At 36.0% G+C, this 22,370-nt stretch overlaps 1 protein-coding gene across 1 annotated transcript; it reads right to left on the bottom strand.

The window, feature by feature from the left end:
* Positions 1 to 14,845: 14,845 nt before the first annotated feature.
* Positions 14,846 to 16,216, bottom strand: LOC141595145 (uncharacterized). Its single transcript, XM_074415118.1, has 2 exons — positions 15,236 to 16,216; positions 14,846 to 15,091 (listed from the first exon to the last, which is right to left on the bottom strand). The coding sequence occupies exons 1-2, from the start codon at positions 16,214 to 16,216 to the stop codon at positions 14,846 to 14,848; spliced, it is 1,227 nt and encodes a 408-aa protein (XP_074271219.1).
* Between the last annotated feature and the right edge of the window lie 6,154 nt (positions 16,217 to 22,370).

Consider the following 22,370-nt stretch of genomic DNA (forward strand, 5'->3'; position numbering starts at 1 on the left):
AATCATCGACGATGGTTAAAAAATAACGAGACCCACAAGATCCATTTTCGGAATAAGGACTCCACAGGTCGCAATGAATTAAATCAAAAATAAATAGAAGCATCAATATTCACACATAAATAAAATGGAGTACAAGTTTGTTTTGCGCTAATGCAAATATTACAAGTATTATTATGAAAATTTCTAGCATCTTTATTCGAAATAAATGGTAAAAAAACGAAAGATATTGGAAGAAGGGTGCCCCAACCTACGGTGCCAAAGTTCGGATGTGTCAACGGACCTCTCCATGCAAACCGTGGCCTTATCGTCATGAACACCTTGCAAATAGTAAAGTCCCTCGCGTTGTTCACTCGCACCAATCACTATATTCGAGGAACAGTCCTGAATAATACATAAATTATGAGAAAATTGAATAGTAAGTGAGTCGTTGAGAAGCAAGCTAGAGACGGATATCAGGTGACAATGTAAGTTTTCAGCATATAAACGTTTCTTAAAACGAGACGGGAAGAAAGATAAATATCGCCACTTTTAGTAGCGATTGTAAGATCACCGGTAGGTAAACCAACAAATAAAGGGATATAGTACGAATATTCTAGAAATGAGTCAGAGAACCCGACATATGGTGAGACTCTCCTTTGTCAATAATCCAAGAGAAAGACGAAAAATTACCATTAAGACGATCAGTTGCGGGACTGGCTTTGCGGGAATGCTACATGTTTGTGGGTTCATCTAATTCTTACAGACTCATACTATTGAATTCAAGCCTGTCAACGTTATTTAATAATAGTTGAGAGGATGATGCACCACTGCCATTGTTCGAACCAGCACCAACAACCATATTCACCCGTGGAGGATGACCTGCAGATTGGGTTTTGTTGCGTTCTAGAAGCGCTATGCATCGCACATCCAGTACAAACGTGGCCTTGTTTAAATACGTATCATTTGTGTTAACATAATCACGGTCGCGGGGACGATCGCCCCACCAATCAGGGAAATTACGAGTGACACGATAACAAGTTTTAAAGTAGTGGCCAGGCCGATTACAAGCAACCGTAAAAAGGACGATTCGGGTTATTCAAAAGGACATTCGAAGGGACATGGGATTGGTGGTCAGACCTATAATCACGTCTCTGTTGGAGTTAGTGTCCTTCATAATAGTGCGTTTACATAATAAATATCATTGAAGGAATATCATCAGGATATTTATTATTTGATCATCGTCAGTTGATTAACGTAAATCGATAACGGTTGGCTGACTAGAGTTTGACGTTATTGTCGTGAGACGGCGGTGATCAACTGACCCCTTTCGGTCACACCTAAAGGAACGAACCCCAATTGACAACTAATTAATTGTATGAGATACAATTTATTTAGTCCCTTGATTTATAGACTAAAAGGTTAGTCAATCCTTTTTAGATAGATTTCGAGTTGCGAACTCGAGGCGCGGCAGTTATTATTTAATTATGCGATTAATATTAGTACGTATTTGTTAATTAATTGTTAATTCACTAAAATTGTGCTAATTGATTAATGTGATTAATATTAGTACGTAAATAATATGTGTAGCGGTACACGTATATTTACGGAGTGTTTTTGAACAAAAATTAACCGGGAAGCATTTAAACATAAAACGATGTTTAAAGTAAAATTACACATATTTGTGCGATAAATATAAGAACCAAAATAGACCCATAAATGGGCATTGGACCGTGTAAAATAGAGTATAGTGGATGATTATAAACATAATCATTTCACTTTGCTTTATGCTCTTCCCTAAAAATTACTTTTTGTTCTATTCTATGTGATGTTGTATTGGACATAAAAAAGAGCAAATGAACACTCCTCTCCCTCTCACCTACTCGGCCACTCCCTTCCTATTTCCCCATTCAATTGTTCATTTTTACACTTGAACATTTTGCATTTGATAGAAAGTGTAAGAAAATTCTTCTCTCTAAAATAATAAAAATCATTTACTAAGTTGTTAGTAAAACAAAAATAATTACTAAGATTGTTAGTAATATTACACATATTATCAAGGGTATATCTTATCAAATATCTAGTTAATATTTGTAGGATATTGGGTATTTGTTCTTGAGTGCACATTGTTAGGAGATCTTCTCTTTGAAGATTAGGTAAGGAGGATCATCCTTTATTTTAAGCTCAAGAACAAGCAAGATGGGAGATCTTGATTGTACCTATATTACCATCATAATCAATGTAAGGAAATTGTTTTTCCTTAATCTTTATTATTATACTTTTATATTAGTATGCATGTTACATAGATCACTAAAATAACATATTATGAGATAATTTGTTTTTAATTATAGAGTCTAATTTAGATCTATGATCTTTCAAGTAGTATCATGAGATAGGCTTGTAATTTGCATGTTGATTTTGAGCATATTTAATAAATTATGAGATAATTTAAAAAACTCAAAAATTGTGTTAGAAGAGGTTTTAGCACGAAAATTTTTGGACATGCATACCTACTGATCTCAAAAGGTTTATGGTAAAATTTGGTGATTTGTAAAGTTATTTTTCTATTTTTAATGTTTTTGGTAGAGGACCGAGTCAAAAATGCCGTATTTTGGTTAAGAGTTAACTAAAAATAGTTAAAGTTGATTCAGGTCATAACATTTGTATATTGTTTCATGCATATTTTCTACAGATTATATGTAAAATTTCGAAGGTTGGTTTGAAGTTTTGCATGTTTATTGATTTTATGAGATAAAAATCGATAAAAGTGAATTTAATTAATCATATATTTGAAATTTTTGTTCCTGCCCTTGATAAATTTATTTACATTTAAAAATATGATTTAAAAGTTAAAAGTGAAATTTAAAATGTAATTTCACCTTTTTTTGATGTTTATTGGTTTTAGTGGTTAAAAATCGATGAATATCGATCTTTTTCTTCATAAAATCTATCCGAAATTTTTGGGCAATTTTTCTCACTTTTTGGTGTTCTTGGGAGTGTTCCAGAATATTCAATTTTTTATTTATTTAATTTTTGGTAATATTTTCAATTATTTTGGATTTATTACTTAGAAGTTATGATTTTACCGATTAAATTAGCAAAATATCACCAAATCAAACTAATTATTCATCATCAAATTAGTGAGGAATAATTTTTGAGGTTCAAAACAGTTTGGAAATTTAGTTTAGACTTAAATGAGACTTAAGAGTTGATTATTGATTTTTACAAGTTAAAAATCGATTAAATCCACAAAACCGAGATGGATACCAACGATTGTTAGATATGAAGTTGAATGAATGATTGTCATTTATTTAAAGTATTTATTTTATTGTAACTAGTATGACCTAGTTATTTTTAATCGTTATTACCCGAAATGAATGGGAATAGCGATTTGTTTGTAATTTAAATACGATCTCGTATCGTCGGTTTGTAATTAACTAATAATTTTATTTATTTTATTAATTAATGTATAATAGGAATAGCTATGTAATTTGATTGTAATAGTTATTTCACCGGCGTTTCCAAAAGACGGATTTACATCGAGACGGAGTCTATTTTTGGAAAGGTGTTCCAAATCCCACTAGAAGAAGCCCCTTTGGAAGATGTTCCTATGAAGAGGCAAGGGACCAAGGAGTTGGTTTCCGATATGTAATAGTCTAGTTTTTATTAATTTATGACTAAATTGACAAGATCTCTCACATAACTAAAATTGAGATTAGCCTTACCAATTAGTAACACCTATGAATCCCTTGTTCATTAGAGTCACGCTCGCCCAAGCGGGGTGTTTTCTTTTTACCTCGGGTAAGTAGGGTGGTAAATGGTTATCACGCGCCAAAGTTGGTTGGACTCAACGGGGTATAAGACGGTCTTGTATTCCAGGGCTAGTAGATGGATTTAAAGAAATTCATCAACCAAGAATTCTAGAGGTAGAATTAGTCAACCGTTGACTTACCGAATTTACACGATTATGGGATGTTTCACCCAAGCGATGCTCATTTTTGTTTAAAATTTGGGTCTTGGAATCATTTATATAATTTAGTGGGAGATCGTTATATAAATGTTAAAACTTGTTAAACATGTTTTCACAAGTAATTTTAAAACAATGAATGTTAATTTTTCCTTATTTTATTGTAGCATTTTAATTCGCAATGACAACTTCATCAACTCCATCGACTACTCCACTAGGCAAAGATTCATGTCTAAGGTCCGTAATGGACAAATGTATCCTAAAAGATGACGGTAGTAACTTTCTTGAATGGGAATCCAACATCAAAAGTGTCGCGTTGTCCGACAATGTGCTCACTTACTTGACCGATGCCCCTCCCATCGAGCCTGGTCCAAGGGCCTCATCGGCGGTGCAGACCGCCTATGATGACCATGTGAGGATGTCGAATTATATCAAAAATGTGTTGATATGATCGATGTCCCCTAAGCTCAAGCTTTAATGCATTTCTTTAAATGCGTACGAGATATTCACTCCTATGACTACTATGTTTTCACAAACACCTAAAGTCCGTCAATACGATGCGGCGGCACGCTTCTTTGAAGAAAAGCTTGAGAGGGGCCAAAAGGTTGGTCCCCATGTGCTAAAAATGGTCGAATATGTCGACATTCTAGAGCGTCTAGGGTGTAACATTCCTAAGACTCTTGTGGTGGATCGAATCCTCCACTCACTTCCCACCAAGTTTGCCCACTTTAGGGTAAACTACAACATGAATGGCATGGATAAGAGGTATCATGAAATTCATGCACTCCTCACCCAAGCGAAGAGGGATATGGAAGCTAGTGGAAGTGAAAAAGGGAATGTTCTAACCATGAAGTTAAAGAACATGTCCCTTGGAGTTAAGAAGGGAAAGGGGAAGGAAAAGTCCCAATTTAAGAAATCGTCAAAGAAACAAGACAAGGAAAAGGGGAAAGCTGTTGAAAATGGCAATCCCAAGCCAAAAAGTGTCAAACTCTCTGAGGCCGAATGTTTCCATTGTAATGAAAAGGGACATTATAGGAGGTGTTGCCCCAAATACTTGGATGATCTCAAGGAAGGGCGTGTGACGCCTATTGGTATGATTTCCTCTCTCTATGTGATAGACGTTAATTATGCTTGCACTTTCACTTGGGTACTTGATACCGGATGTGGCTCTCGCCTTTATAATCATTTACAGGGTTTAAGGGACGTGCGAGCACTAGTGGATCTCCGCAAGGGCAATGGAGCTAGAGTAGTGGCCGTTTCCGTGGGGACCTATGTACTCACTTTAGCTAGTGGTTTAGAGTTGTTTTTAAATAAGTGTAATTTTGTACCAACTTTAACCAAAAACATCATCTCCATTTCCGCGTTAGATGCGGAAGGATTTTGTTTTATGATTAAGAACAATTGTTGTATTTTTTCGTTGAATGATTTTGTTTATGGCAAGGGCATTTCAATTGGAGGTATTTATGTTTTAAATGATGTTAATGACGTTTATCATGTGGAAACTAAAAAACTCAAAACGGATGATCCAAATGAATCCTACCTTTGGCATTGTCGTTTAGGTCACATAAACGAAAGACGCATTAAGAGACTTGCTTCATCAAAAGTGCTCAAACCATTTGATTTTGAATCTTATGGTATATGCGAGTCTTGCCTTTTAGGCAAGATGATTCGTGCACCTTTTGCGGTAAAAGGGACACGAGCTAGTTAGGTTTTGGTTCTCATACATACGGATGTGTGTAGACCATTAACCATCACCGCTAGAGGAGGTTTTCACTTCTTCATTACTTTTACTGGTGACTTGAGTAGATATGGGTATGTCTACTTGATGAAGAACAAGAGTGAAGCTTTTGACAAGTTCAAGGAGTTTCAGAATGAAGTAGAGAACCAATTGGATAAAAAGATTAAAACACTACGATCCGATCGTGGTGGTGAATATCTAAATTCTCAATTTGATTCACACCTGAAAGATTTTTGTATAGTATCACAATGGACTCCTCTTGGCACACCACAATTAAATGGTGTAGCAGAAAGGAGAAACCGAACTTTATTAGACATGGTTCGGTCTATGATGAGTCTAACCGAGCTTCCTGATTCATTTTGGGGTTTTGCCCTCTTGTCTGCAATATTTTCACTAAATCGAAGCCCGACTAAAGCGGCCGATAAGACTCCATATGAGATATGGACATGAAAAGTCCCTCATTTGTCATTCATGCGAATTTGGGGTTGCGAAGCGTACGTCAAGATCAAGTCTGAAAATAAGCTTGCACCCAGATCAAACAAATGTTTATTTGTAGGATATCCAAGGGAAACACGTGGCTATTACTTCTACAATAAAGCAAGAACAATGTTTGTGGCTCGTGATGTTGTCTTCCTAGAAAGAGAGTTTATTTCTAGAAGACAGAGTGGGAGAAAATTTGAACTTGACGAAGTTCGAGAGCCACAAACCAAGAATGAGGTAGAGGAGAACGTGGAGGATAACGTTCCCTCCTCCTCTGAAACGGTAATTGTTCCTAGAAAGTCAAGTAGGATTTCTAATCCACCTGACTACTACATTGGTAACATCGAAGAGGATGGTGTTTTGTTACTTTTGAAAAGTGATGAACCCACTACCTACAAACCGGCCATGTCTAGTCCCGAGCTATGCGGTCCGAAATGGATTCCATGTACGAGAACAAAGTATGGGACTTGGTGGATTTATCTGAGGGAGTGCGACCCCTTCAGTGTAAATGGATATATAAAATTAAGCTCGGCGTGGATAAACATGTAGATCTTTACAAAGCTAGATTGGTGGCAAAAGGTTTCACCCAAGTTCATGGTCTACACTATGACGAAACCTTCGCTCCAGTCGTTATGCTTCGGTCCATTAGGATAATCTTAGTGGTTGCCGCATTTCATGATTATGAGATTTGACAAATGGATGTCAAAATCGCCTTCTTGAATGGGATTCTAGAAGAGGAAGTGTACAAGATACAACCTGAAGGTTTTGTGGATACATCTAACCCTAAGAAGGTTTGTAAGCTCAAAAAGTCCATCTATGGTCTTAAGCAAGCATCTCGGAGTTGGAATCATCGCTTTGATCATGTTATTCAATAATACGGTTTCACTCGAAGTGTGGAAGAACCGTGTTTATACATGAAGTTTAGTGGGAGTAAGGTTGCATTCCTTGTCCTATATGTGGTTGACATATTGCTCATCGGGAATGATATTTCATCGCTCACTTCCGTTAAGGAGTGGCTAGGGAAACACTTCCAGATAAAGGACTTGGGAGAGGCACAACGAATCTTAGGTATCCGGATCTATAGAGATAGGTCCAAAAGGATACTAGCATTGAGTCAAGAAGCTTATATTGACAAAGTTCTTGACCAGTTCAATATAAAAGACTCCAAGAGAGGATTTTTACCTATGGGCCAAGGGATTACTTTGAGCAAGTCACAGTCTCCTTCTACCCCTAAGGAGATTGAACACATGAAAACCGTCCCTTATGCTTCCGTTGTTGGGTCTATCATGTATGCTATGATTTGTACTCGTCCCGACGTTGCGTATGCTTTGAGCATGACAAGTCGTTATCAAGCCAAGCCTGGTGAGAGTCACTGAATAGCCGTAAAGAACATCCTTAAGTACTTGAGAAGGACTAAGGATTCGTTCTTAGTGTTTGGAGAAGAAACTGAGTTGCGTGTAAGAGGTTACACGGACGCAAGTTTCCAAACCGATCGGGATGATATGAAATCCCAATCCGGCTATGTATTTATGCTAAATGGAGGAGCAGTTTGCTGGAAGAGCTTCAAGCAAAGCGTTACCACGGATTCTACAACAGAGGCTGAGTACCTTGCAGCGTCTGAGGCTGCAAAGGAAGCTGTTTGGATTCGGCAATTCATGGAGGGACTAGGAGTAGTCCATTCCACCAAAGATCCGATCACTCTATATTGTGATAACAGTGAGCCTATTTTTCAAGCCAAAGAGCTAAAGTCTAGTAACAAATCTAGACACATTGAAAGGAAATACCATGTAATTGGAAATTATGTGGAAAGGAAGGAAATAGACATTTGTAAGGTTGGGACAGACGATAATGTAGCTGATCCTTTAACCAAGCCTTTTCAAAGGCTAAGCATGATGATCATGTCATCGCAATTGGATTGAGACGAGTACCAGATTTTCTTTAGATTATGGATATGTAATAATTGGATAGTGTATCTCTTTCTATATATATGATAATCGCATTCATTGTTTAAGCACTCGTTTATGAATTCTTTTATTTAGTGTGACTAAATTTATAATATCGTGTTTATCTGAATAAGTTGTGGAGACAATGTTGAACATTATTCAAGTGAATAAGATGAACATTGTATTTTGTCCCTAGTCACTTAATGAGGTGACGTCTCAGAGTAACTAGATTGTAAGTCGATTGATGGTTGTTCAACACCATGAGGTCATACGTGATGACTAGTCAATTACATAGGCAGAGTGTGTGACACTTTGCCGGACAGTGACCATTTAGAGAGTCCCTAAGTTCTATTATAGATGTCTGGTCGTGGCAGGGATCTCTAAGATGTTCCTATGAGTCGATTCTTTTGACTGGAGACTATTATCCAAGTCAGTGCAGTTTCTGAGTGACTTTGGTTTTTGTCCTAGGTCGTACCGTGAAAGGAGGCCAAAGGCTGAGTCATGATGATCTGTATTGGGCAAAGATAAATAGGGCATACATGAATTATCCACCCACGTTGGGTAACTATATCTTAAGGCCACTCGAGGAGTTGTGACTATAAATACGTGGCCACGCTCGGAAGTAATCTGTGGGAGATTTTTCCGGTCTTGTAGTCACACCCCCGATCGAGAAAACCACTCACGATATGCTCATGTGCAAGTGCGACCTGAAAGACACCTTGCCTTGAGTGGGAGATTAAAACGGACAAGAGAATTGGTAGCGCACACCTTGTGTCGGACAAGTGGGAGATTGTTGGAGTTAGTGTCCTCCACAATAGTGTGCGTTTACATAATAAATCTCATTAAAGGAATATCATCAGGATATTTATTATTTGATCCTCGTCAGTTGATTAACGTAAATCGATAACGGTTAGCTGACTAGAGTTTGACGTTATTGTCGTGAGACGGCGATGATCAACTGACCCCTTTCGGTCACACCTAAAGGAACGAACCTCAATTGACAACTAATTAATTGTATGAGATACAACTTATTTAGTCCCTTGATTTATAGACTAAAAGGTTAGTCGATCATTTTTAGAAAGATTTCGAGTTGCGAACTCGAGGCGCGGCAGTTATTATTTAATTATGCAATAATTGAATAATAAATTTTATGAGACGGATTTTAGTTAATTAATTGTTAATTCACTAAAATTGTGCTAATTGATTAATGTGATTAATATTAGTACGTAAATAATATGTGTAGCGGTACACGTATATTTACGGAGTATTTTTGAACAAAAATTAATCGGGAAACATTTAAACATAAAACGATGTTTAAAGTAAAATTACACGTATTTGTGCGACAAATATAAGAACCAAAATGGAACCGTAAATGAGCATTGGACCGTGTAAAATAGAGTGTAGTGGATGATTATAAACATAATCATTTCACTTTGCTTTATGCTCTTCCCTAAAAATTACTTTTTGTTCTATTCTATGTGATGTTGTATTGGACATAAAAAAGAGCAAATGAACACTCCTCTCCCTCTCACCTACCCGGCCACTCCCTTCCTATTTCCCCATTCAATTGTTCATTTTTACACTTGAACATTTTGCATGTGATAGAAAGTGTAAGAAAATTCTTCTCTCTAAAATAATAAAAATCATTTACTAAGTTGTTAGTAAAACACAAATAATTACTAAGATTGTTAGTAATATTACACATATTATCAAGGGTATATCTTATCAAATATCTAGTTAATATTTGTAGGATATTGGGTATTTGTTCTTGGGTGCACATTGTTAGGAGATCTTCTCTTTGAAGATTTGGTAAGGAGGATCATCCTTTATTTTAAGCTCAAGAACAATCAAGATAGGAGATCTTGATTGTGCCCATATTACCATCATAATCAATGTAAGGAAATTGCCTTAATCTTTATTATTATGCTTTTATATTAGCATGCATGTTACATAGATCACTAAAATAACATATTATGAGATAATTTATTTTTAATTAGAGAGTCTAATTTAGATCTATGATCTTTCAGTCCCCCCGGCTGTCAAGATCCGTGATGAACACGAGCCGCGAATGCCATAGTGTCGGCTTTAGTGATAGCAAAAGTTCGCACGCCTTTTACATGGAGAAGACGATTATAACTCTGATTTAAAATCGGAAGAGGATCCATACCAAATATTTGGGAATGGGCATTGTCAAAGAGGTCATCGAGACCCATAAGAAAATCACGTACCCGTTTCCTTTCACGACGATTGTCAATGATGCTTACCCAATCGCATGAGCAGAGATTGCAAGAACAGGATGGTAGAGCATAGATCTCCATTAAAGCACCCCAAATCTACGTTAACCGACCATAATATGCATTAACGATTCACTGGGAGTCTGACGAAAAACATTTATCTCGGCTTGTAACTGATAAATTCGAGCATCGTTACCTTGAGAGAAACGCTGCTTTATATTGGCCCACACTTGCTTGGATTCAAGACGATAATAGATTGTTTTTTTGAGATGCTTCTCATTCAAATTGAAAATTCAAGATGTGACCAAGGCATTGGTCGCCATCCAGGAAGGAAGGTCCTTCGGGTCAGTTGGTTTGGTTATAGAACCGTCGATGTAATCGAGTTTCCCTTTCGTAAGAAAAGCAAGATAAAAAGCACGAGATCATTCATCGTAATTAGTGTCATTAAAGGCAACTTCATTAATACTAACACCTGGATTTTCGACATGAATCAAGGAGTATGAAGGGGTATTTTTCGATTCTATAAGTTGATTATCGTCGGTATTCGTCATGATTGTGTTTCGAAGGGAAAAAAATGACACAGAGAAGGGAATGAATGGGATTTCGAGATGTTGAAACCTAGCGTGATACCATGTTATAAATCGAATAGGGGAAGAATATTAGAGCTTATTGCTTAATTTAATTGTGTTGCTATACACTGATATACTATGTTATATATACACTAATGTAATCAACTTAAATACGGTAGGAAATAAACACAAGAATTATAAAGTTTATACAAGGAAGCAATCAAAGATTGCCTTTGATAGAATTATAGAGCCTAACGGCTCTTTGGTGTGTACTGACTGGCTAGGAGTTTCCTAATAGATTTAGCAATTTATAGTTTATATAAATTTCAATTAAAATATCATAGTTTAAATTTTAGTCAATATTATATCTTTTTCCCTTTGTTTTTTCTTTATGTTCAATTGTCAATTTGTAAGATAAAAATATTAATTTCGACCAACTTCTCTCTAATAAATTTCATATATAAATGTTTTTTTTTTGTGTTGTTGTTGTTCTGAATGCTAATTACTAATTAGTTTAACTCATGTTTTCAATTATATAATCCTAATTTCAAAATAATTCTAAAACACCACTTTCATATTTTGTTTACCAATTTCAACTAAGTTATATGTGCATATTTTATTTAATAATTGGTTATATTTATTCTGTACACGCCCCAAAAATTATTGAAAATTGTAGCTTATTTTAGAGATCAATTAAAATGGTCAATCTTATTACATGATTTCATTATTTTACCCTTTTAGGGTACAAAATAAATTTTATTGTGTAAATATTTGTTGTTTGATTAGCTCCGTTAAAAAGTGCACCTGCTCTATGAATATGTAACTGAACTATGGGTCCGTAATTGTGTTTGATCGTTGCAGTTCAGTGGAAGGTGGGTGGAAATTGGAAAGTAGATTCCGGGTTGTGGTATTTTTTTGGTTGATTTTTTTCGTTTCGTAAATAAAATGGTTATTGAAAAGATAAAAGTTTGTGCTTTGTAGTTTGTAACATGAAAAGATGATAAAAGAGTGCCGGTAGCTTTGAGTTTCAATAGAGAATAATTCCAAAAAGGACCTTTTTCTTTTCCAATAACCTAAAAGGACTTTTAATAGAGAATAAATTACGAAAAGGACTTTAGCGGTTTAGGTTTCTAAAAGGTATCTTTCATCTGTACCTTACCAAAGTTACGAGTGTAAGAGCATCTTCAATGAGCACCTACAATTGTAGTTTGATTTGTAAATACAGTTTTTTAAGCTATTTTGCTCTTAGGTTATACCGTTCCAATGGTTGGCTACAATACTTTCTACTTTATGAGTCCCACAATAAAATTTCCCTCCAATCATAAAATTTAGTTTTTATCTTTTTAAAACCAAACTACATGCTTAGTAGAGGTACAATGTTCATAAGCTACATCAATAGTATAAAAGTGGACTTCAAAAATAAAAAATAACACTCACTTAAAACTTGTAATTGAATGAGCTAATAATTATGTGGATGTTATAGATTGATCTCAATAGTACTCCCTCCGTCCCGGTCAATTGTTGTCCTTTCGTTTTGGCACAAAGACCAAGGAATGAGGAAAAAGCCAATAACTAAATGACAAGTGGAACAAATTGAATGAGAATGATCAAATTACTCATCAAGTTCATTCTTAAAATAGAAAGGACAACAAATGACTGAGATACCCTAAAATGGAAAAGGACAACAAATGACCGGGACAGAGGGAGTATAAAAGTAGTATAAACCATGCTTCTTTAACATTTCATTACAACTAAATAAACTTAAGCTCATTTATTCATAGAATTCACGTTTAGTTATTGCTTTTGTGTATTTTCTAGTGTACTAGAAATATCCAGCTAAATATAGTAGACTAATGGTGTAGGAATTGTCTAGGCAGAAATGGGATATAGTCCTATTTAGAATTACACATATTCTTGTTTCAGACAGACAATTTCTGTCTTACTAAGAAGACGAGATTTTGTGATTATTTTATAATTAAATGTAATCAAAATAGTACAAAAATGGTCATATTAATTTGACTATAAAATGATCTCAAAATCCCGTCTTATTTTTATAAAGAAAAATAATCCTTCTAAAAGGAGGCCAACTAATAGAAGTAACCCAACGTCGGTCTAAGCATATGGACACTCAGCCATTTCTTCAACTATAAATATGTAGGAGCATCTTTGCATCCAATGTAAGAAAATATCAAAATACACAGAAGCAATAAAACAAATTCACTTCTGTCAAAAAAAAAAATAAAACATAAAAATAAAACAAATTCACATTAAAGTTTATGCATTCTTAATACCTTGCCTCACAAGTAATCATCAACAAAGTTTATGCATCATACTCTTATGAAGATGTTATACAAAGGCAACACTCATTAAAATGGTTTCTTGTTTCATACTCCCTCCCAGTCGTTATAATGTTCCCTCTTTCCTGAAACGGATTATTCAGGTAATGTTCCCCTTTCCTTTTTTAGTAACTTTTTCATCTATACAATTACCATCCTACCCTTACTTCTTTCTTATTTTTACAATTTATACCTACACTTTATTTACTAACCCAAACACTAACCCACTTTATTAACCAACCCAATTAACACTAATACTAACCCATTAACTAATCCAGCCCATTTATCCCTAACCCTAATTGTACCCGCCATATTTAAGACCCTAATCACCTAAACCCTAATCTCATCCTCTCTCTCTTCCGCCACTCTCTTCCGCCACTCTCTTTCCCCTTTCTCTATCTAATTCTCTGTTAATCTTCACTAAAATCCTTCGTTTCTCATCTAAAATTCTCCCTTCTGATCTTCAATTAAAATCGTCTCTCAATAATTCAATATGTCAATGGAATTTTTTCTAAATCGCCATAAATTTGAATTTTTTTTCAACTGTGCTCCAGATCTGAGGTATGTTGATGATGATTTTGATGACGGTCCTTGTTTGTTCAACAACTCCGTTGATGTTGTTGAGATTGATGATGATTGTGGGGGTCAGAAGAGGAAGACCGAGTTTGAGAAAGGGAGGGAAGTGATGGCATCCTTTATGAGTGTTGATGTTGAGAGAAGGATGAAGATTTTGAGGGAAAGGCGTGAAAGCCCGGAGTACCGTCGTTTGGTTTTGACTCAGATGGCGAAAATTGATCCTATGTTTGCCATTGAAAGTGAAGATGACGAGGGTGTGAAGGGAGATGAAGTCATGCATGAGGATTTTGTTGATGTTGGTGGTTACAGTCAACCCATTTTCGACTCTTGTGATGTTGTTCCTGACACCTTTGGGGAACTTGATTCGTTTGTCCCTGAATCTCAGTTTTCGAGTATGTTTCTGCCTGATCTGGAAGGCGAATACGATGGGAGGTTTAATTTTATCACTCATTCTTCTCCTGATTTATTGTTTTTATCTTTTAAATTAGGTTTAATGGACTAATGATGTTAATAAACTGTTATGGATTAGAAGAACTCCTTTTTTTCGATGCTCAATGATAATTTGAGAGCAAAATGATGACAATCCATGCATTACGCCACCATAAGAAATTGTGATGCAGGCTATGCATGGATTGTTATCTGTGGTTATCTTAACTTGAAAATGAATGATGTTGAAGTTTTACTGCCATAGCACATTTGCCATTTAACTACTTCAGTTTACATCAACTGCCCAAAAAAAATTAAAAACTTGTGCAAAGTTCAAAAGGGTACATAAATTGCATGTCTGCATACATCTGTTTTTCTGCTCTACATGCTTGTACTCTGATTGCATTCAGTTTGTTGTCTTCAAAAAGTTGACTTGCCTGATTCTGATTTATCATTCGTTGTTGTTTACTCTGAATGCATTCATCTGCCTATCTTCAAAAAGTCGAGTATTTTGTCCTTGATCTATCATTCTTGGTTCTGCGCTAATGTTCCCTTCATTTACGTAATGTTACCAACAACTTGATTTGGCCTGTTGGGTCATTACTCGCAACCTGCATGCTCTGTTAGTACCAATTCATTTTCTGCACTATTAATTTCATCTACGAGTTCACTTATACTACTTGCATGACCAAGATTTGTTACATATTGTATGCAATTTTTCACCAGTTCTGTGTTAGCAGTTAGATATTCAGGTAATAAACCTTGTGCTGCTAGTTTTGATTTGTGCATATGAGGTATAGGATAGTCAATCCCACCTTTGAGTTGCATTATCTCCATCATACATGCCTGCAAAGTAATGAACACATAGTTAAGTTTAATTGCTTCTAACTGTTCATAAGCTTGCATAACATTGTCAACAAGTTGCTGGAGTGTGTTTGCTTTTTCCTTTTCTTCAAGTGCCCGAATGGCTCAAAACCCCAAATCAAGAACATTTAAGTCCTGAGAATTTGGAGGCTGACAAGTTAGTTGAATGTTCCACCCATCTTCAGTAGCATGCCTTGTAAAATCTTCATCCATGTTAGTTATATGGGGTCTTGCATTATCTTGCTGTATCAGAACATTCTTACTAGTATTATCCTGCCATTTAGCCTTAATAGCAGGCAGCACATTAGAAATCAACATTTCTTTTGTTACTTTCTTAGTTATTGACTCTATATTCTTTGTTTCTAATGTGCCTGCAGTTCTGTTTTTTGATTTCCTCTTAGCTGGTACCTCCATTACAAATGGCCATATACCAATTTTGCCATCACAAATTACTTCTTTATTTTCAGCATATTTAGATCTTGATACCGCACACATAAACATAACCTTAGTTATGAATCTTTTTGATTGGGTACATCTAAAAGGTCTCCTTTCTTTTTTTCCTACATAAAACCTTTGACTTGGTTTTGTAATAAAAAACCATTTTTCATCTATGTGAATCACATTACTTTGATCCTTGAAAATAAACTGTTTTGTGTGTTTATCATAATGAAGGTGTGAAAGACAATAAATTAATCGTTCAAGTTTGTTCTTATCTGATAAAAGAGGCTTGATTGCATTTGTATGTGAATCTATGAGATCTGCCTTGACCCATCTGCTCACTGTTGATTGACTAACACCCATCCCTTTGCTTACTCCTTCCTGAGTTGTCCTCTTTAGTAACTCAATGCTCTCTAGTTTATTCGTGTCAAACACCTTTCTTTTTGGCATTTGTCTTCCTTTGAGCTTGCTATTTACACTGATCCCATGACCTGCTGCATGTTGCATCTTAGCCTGTTTCCAAAGTTTGGTAACTGTTTTTCTGCATACGCCAAACTGTGCTGCAACTTCATTCATTGCCCCATGTTTTAGTTTTCCATCATTGGTTTTTTCTAGTAAAAGATGACAGATTCTTTCTCTTTCCAAGTTATCTAGATTTGGTTTTTTCATTTTTGGCAGTCTTTATTGAGCATTTAGTGAGAATGTTTTTTGTTAGAAAGGATTGTTTTGGCTCTACACAAATAAATGAGGCTAAATGATCTCAGCATCTCCAATTATATACCCATGAACTTTGCACACTGCTTTTTTAGACTAAATTTGGGCGCAAAAAACCAAATGTTTGTGATATTTGGCTCCTAATTTGAATTTGGTGCCAAATTTTCATATGTGAGGCAACTTGCTTTGATGGATTAAGACTTTGACACTTTGGTTTTTGGTTCAAGGACAACCTAATTGCCTGCCAAGATAGGAGAAATCCATACTGATTACTGAAGTCCTCTGATCCCCTACTTCTCGTTTTTTTTTTTTTTGTAAAAAAAAATTTCTGTATTTTGTTTAGTAATCAGGTACTAATCATGTGTAATTTGATTTTATTAATACTGTACATAGTATTATTGGTAAACGGAGGCATGTCTCCGTATGTAATGGTTGTTAAACAACCAAGTTTTGTACAATAATTAGCTATAATCAGTTGTTAGTCTTAATATAGATAAGACGGTTTAGCAATTTAATTAAGCATGTGCAGTTTTGTGTTAACCTTTTGGAGGGAACAATTACCAAAGATCATTACTTTATTTAACTACTAACTATTCTTCTCTCTCTCCTACCAACAAACCCCACCTTTGTCCTTTATTATTTTATATTCACTTTTCTTAAGTATCGTGCCATTCCGAAAGGGGAACATTATGCCGACTGGGAGGGAGTATGTTACATGACGGCCGTATCAATCGCGACGACACTATATCTATGGGCAGCACAAGCCTTGCTTCTTTTCTTCGGGTTATTCTACTCTGTCCATGACTAGGGCCCGGCTATTTACGGCCGTCACGAACATATGACACAAGGTCCATTTTATCACTAATATCGACTTCCAATGAATTATGTCATCACAATTTACATAATTAAGTTCTATACCCATCCGTATCACTTTAATTTCTATACATACAATATCCTAAAATCTATGAGTTTATTTGAAGTTATTAGCCGGAAAATAATGTCTTGTTTTTATTCAAAAACAGAATAATTGATTGGGATAACGAATTAAAGCCGCCTTAAAATGAATACGCGAGCTTATTATCTTGAACATTGAAACAAAAACGTCAAATTTTGTACCAAATTATACTTTAATCATAGTGATTAAATTTGGTTTATATATATTTCATTGAAATTAGCCGTTTGAGAGAAAAGTTTATTTGAAACATAAAACCACCCATAAAATAAAATAAAATAAAATAAATATTGTTTTATAACACGACTTATTAAACGAAATAGAGGGAGTATTAAAGAAGATCATGTTGCCAATAATGGTTCTTTTAAAACGAGCCTATGTTTGATAATGTGAAATGTAAAGTTGGTCGAAAATACAAAGTAGATTTCAGGCCCATGCGATATATGTACCGCTTAAGATTAATGTTTGTGAGATGCATTCCCGCTTAGTAGGTTCGTTTTTAATATTTTCAATTATATTAAATAAAGACGTAATTATGTAAGGCAGTTTTATCCAAGTTTTTATTATTATAAAATTAGATCTCTAAATAATAGATCTCTAAATAAGTACATGTACAAATTAATATATGGATTATATTTGAGTTCCTTTTACATTATCTATGTATAAAATCGTCTACAATACTTATGGTAAAATGATATAGGAGTTGCAACTTACGAGCGAGAACTCTTTGTTATTCGGTATATGGTTCAAATTTGTTATCTGTCGCAATCAATCATTCATTTTAATTAGTGAATATTGATCGATTGCCTGTCATATAAAAAAAATCAAACATAAGTGATTACTAATTTTATTTAGTAGAATCACTTGACTAAACTTGTTTATCCAAATTCAAGGAAAATGGTCCGAACGAGATTCTAAATCTAAACATTTATCCAATCTCAATGAAAATTTGACACAAGGACCATAACATTTGAAGAAAAAAAATACTTGCTCACGATTCCCAAAAATTCAGTTATTTTCGTTGTGCAAACTCATATTATCAATCGACATGATGAAGTAAGTCAAGGTGTCAACTTATTGTCTAAGTTAACAAATATAATGGCTTGTTTTGCAAATTACTTCGACGTGTCAACTCATTACTGATTTGCAAAACATAATGGAGCTAACTTAATGTTTGAGACTTGAAAGCACAACTGAATTATCAATAAATTTTTTGCAAAATTGTAGTGTAAAGCTGGAATGATAAAGTTACATTTCATACATTTAACTTTTGATTAGAATATAAAATAAAATGGCTTAATATGCTTATTTTGAAAAAAAACGAACCTACAGTGCAAGGAAGAAGGAAAAGATTTCTTGTTGATACTAATGTCAAACAATACAACTAAATATATACTAACTTACAACCTATCAAACCCTATATTAGATCCTACATATAAGGTAACCATATATACACTTAACTAATATAACAAATATATTATATATCTAATATCACAACAATATTATCCCAAGATATCGGATAATATCGTTTAACACTGCCCCTCAAGTTGGAGCACTCGGTAGTCTGATGCCCAACTTGAATTGTAGATAACGGAAAGTGTCAACTCCAAGCGCCTTAGTAAAGATATATGCCCATTGCTCCTTGCTTGGTATATAAGAGGTCGTAATCGTCTTGCTAACGATATGATGCCGTATGAAATGACAATCAATCTCGATGTGTTTTGTTCTATCGTGAAACACGGGATTTTTCGCTATGCTCAAAGCAGCTTTGTTGTCACAGAATAATTCGATGGGCTTCGTATGATTAATTCCCAGTGACCCCAGAAACGATTTTAACCAAATAACTTCACTAGTCACGTTAGCCAACGCACGATACTCTACCTCAGCCGTAGATTTTGCCACCGTGCTCTGTTTTTGTGCCTTCCATGAAATGGGCGAATTTTCCAACATGACAAAGTAGCCCGTCAATGATTTTCGAGATAAAGGACATGTCCCATAGTCGGAATCTGAGTATCCTCGTAAATTCAAATCACTATTTCGTTCTATCACAATTCCCTTTCATGGACTTCCTTTCAAGAAACGAATCACTCGATAAACCGCATTTAAATGCTCTTTTCTGGGGGCATGTACAAATTGTGACAATATATACACCGCATACACCAAATCGCATACACCAAATCCGGTCTCGTGATTGTCAAGTAAATGAGGCGCCCTACTAGACGTCGATACTTCATAGAATCATTCAAAATGTCCCCCGTCGCCAACTCCAATTGATGATTGGGTTGAAATGGTGTGTTTACTGGCTTCGCCCCATCTAATTCCGCCTCTTCTATAATCCCCATGGCATACTTCCTTTGGCTAAGGAAGAGTCCTTGGGACCCTGTGGCAACCTCTATCCCAAGGAAATACTTGAGCCTACCGAGGTCTTTGATACCAAAACTTCGGTCAAGAAAACTCTTAAGACGATTACTTGCCTCATCGTCATTACTTACAATTATCGTATCAACCACGTATACAAAAACACCAAGGAAAATATTATTTTTATTATTAGTAAATAGCAAATAGTCAGCCATGGTTTGGACAAAACCATACCTCGTCAAAGAATCCGACAATTTCGCAAACCAATTTTGTGAGGCTTGCTTGAGCCCATATAAAGACTTCATTAGCTAGCATACTTTAGTTGATCTCTTTGCATCAAAACCAGGCGGCATTTTCATATAGACCTCCTCACGTAGCTCACCATGGAGGAACGCATTATTGACATCCAGTTGGGCAATGGTGTAATACCCGTCCTTTTAAGGACCCATTGACCAGCGTTGACCGACCTTGGGGGCAGGTAATATCCCTTAGTGATGCGTGCCAGAGTTACCTTATGCCTTGTTTGCCTTTAGAAGTGAGTGATACTCGATAGAGTAGAAGCTACTCGATCGAGTAGCTTGGGTACTCGATCGAGTAGGGGCCACTCGATCGAGTAGCGTCTTTTCAGCGAGGGTTTATAATCGTGTTTTGTAAAAACCGCAAATCATTTCCGCCTCCTTCCTTCAGATCTATAGGTCGCCTCCCTCATTTCCCTTCACCAAATACCTTCCATGGGAACCTTTGAGGATGTTAGTGCCTTGGGGATGCGTTGCTTGAGTCGGGTAGCGGCCATAATGCCGTTGTGAGATGCGTAGGAACGTCGTCGTTATCATCTTTGTCTTTGTTGTTCCTTGTAGGGTTGTATTGGTAGTAATAGGCTTGTATACTGTTTGTATAGGGATTGCTTGCTTAGTTGATACCGTATGGTTGATCGAGGATTCGCTGCTTTTAATTAAAGGTAGGTTCGTCTACTAAGTCTCTGTTGGTTGTTAGGGTGTCGGTTGTTATTGTTGATTGTTGTTGTCGATGCAGTGGTTGTTGTTGTTGTCATTATGGTTGTCGTTGTTGTGATACAGCTGTTTGTGACTGATTGTCTGTGGTTCTCGAGGTGCGTCCTCGGTTGAGTGAAGTCACTTGCGGGAGTGGCTTCACGCTCTAGTTTCGCCCTCCGTGGAACCCGCCACAGGAGGGGATGTGCACATTAAAGGGACAAGGTTTATCGCTCGGTATGATGAGCGGGAATTTGGTGGGTACGGCTGCGGTCCCCCACTAGCAGGGCTGGTCCAGTGGACAGTCGGTGACGGATATTTATTGGAGTGGGTGTGACTGTGTGTGTGTTTGCTTGTGTTTGTATGTTGTGACGGTTGATTGTTGTCTGTTACCGCAGTTACTGACCTTGTGTGGCTGTCTTGTTTGTTTTGTTGTGTCTGCCGTGATCCCTTATGGTGAGCAGTCCGTCTTAGCAGGTGTTGTCTTGGATGCTAGCTGGAGTTCTGGCTGGGATGAGTCTTCACGAGTTATGACAGGAAGTAGTGAATAGATGATGAGTTGTATCTTTCTTTAGTAGTTGGTTGTAACACTTGTAAAATAACCTTAATTGTTCTTTTATCGACTTTTGATGATTACTTACCTCGGGTAACCGAGATAGTGATGCCCTTATTGTGGGAAATAATCTGTATACTTCCCTTTAACATGAAGGATTATAACGATTTAACAAAGATGATCTAAGGTCATAAAATAAAATACATAAACAAAAGTAAAAGGATTTAGAATTAACCTCAGGTCCTAGCAAAATTGGCCTAAGAACAATATCAAAATTGATATTTGATACCCGTCGTTGTGAGTACCAAAGATAAAATTTATAATCTCCTATTAAGACTAACCTAGGCTAGTGGTAACAGGGTCGAACCACAAGGAGGCAGTTGTAAATTTTAGTTGATTTATGTTCAGTCTGAGGTAACTATTGTGGGGGTTGAATTGAATTGGTCTACAGCTAAAAGAGAATAAAGGCAATAAACTAAATAAACGATTTAAACAGATAAAAGAAGGGTACTAGGATGATCGGTTCATTATAGCTTCGGGAAGAAACTAAGTCGGTCTGAATCAAACACAGGTAAGGCGGGAAATAAAGAGGTCCTCTCGGTCCACTCTTAACAAATAGCATCTTTCGATCTCGCTATAGGTCCCTAATGTCACTAATACTAACTCTCGTCCTGAAAAGTGACTAACGGTCTAAACTATACCTATCTTTCGATCTTAGCACAGTCTAGTCGATTTAATTGATGGTCTAATAACCTTCCCTATCTTTCGATCTAATGGGTCAGTCACAAAATAGGTATCTAACTGGTCGCATGCATTCGATTCGTTAAATACAAGATTAAAACAATTAAAACGAATATAAAACCCTACGAGGTCAGTCGATCGACTGGCAATGTCAGTCGATCGACCAACACGCGAAACAGTCCTTTCTAATCTAATGTCGCCTCTGCCGTAAATCGCCAACATCCTAGCACTAAAGAATTAGCTACTCATGCTAAAGGTAAAAACAACAATAAAACTAACAAAGAATTACTTCGAATTCATGCTTAAAGTAAATAACAAATAGCGATAAAACGATAAATGGCTTCGGGATACTAATCTAGCAAATCTTATACTAATGAAGAAAGTAAAACAATAAAATGGAATTAGGGCAGAAGGAATACCGAGATTCAGAGGAACGATTAAGAACAAGAACAGAAAATCCAATGCTAACCGATGTTCCAAACCCTAATTACTCGAATAAACTAAAAACCAAAGTAA

This window comes from Silene latifolia, chromosome 8 (assembly GCF_048544455.1).
Source record: "Silene latifolia isolate original U9 population chromosome 8, ASM4854445v1, whole genome shotgun sequence".
Lineage (NCBI taxonomy): Eukaryota > Viridiplantae > Streptophyta > Magnoliopsida > Caryophyllales > Caryophyllaceae > Silene > Silene latifolia.

Coding starts and splice junctions, on each gene's coding strand:
- LOC141595145 (XM_074415118.1), bottom strand. CDS start 16,216: ATGAAAAAACCAAATCTAGATAACTTGGAAAGAGAAAGAATCTGTCAT. Junction 15,092..15,235: donor CAAATTCTCAGGACTTAAAT/GTTCTTGATTTG, acceptor ATTACTTTGCAG/GCATGTATGATGGAGATAAT.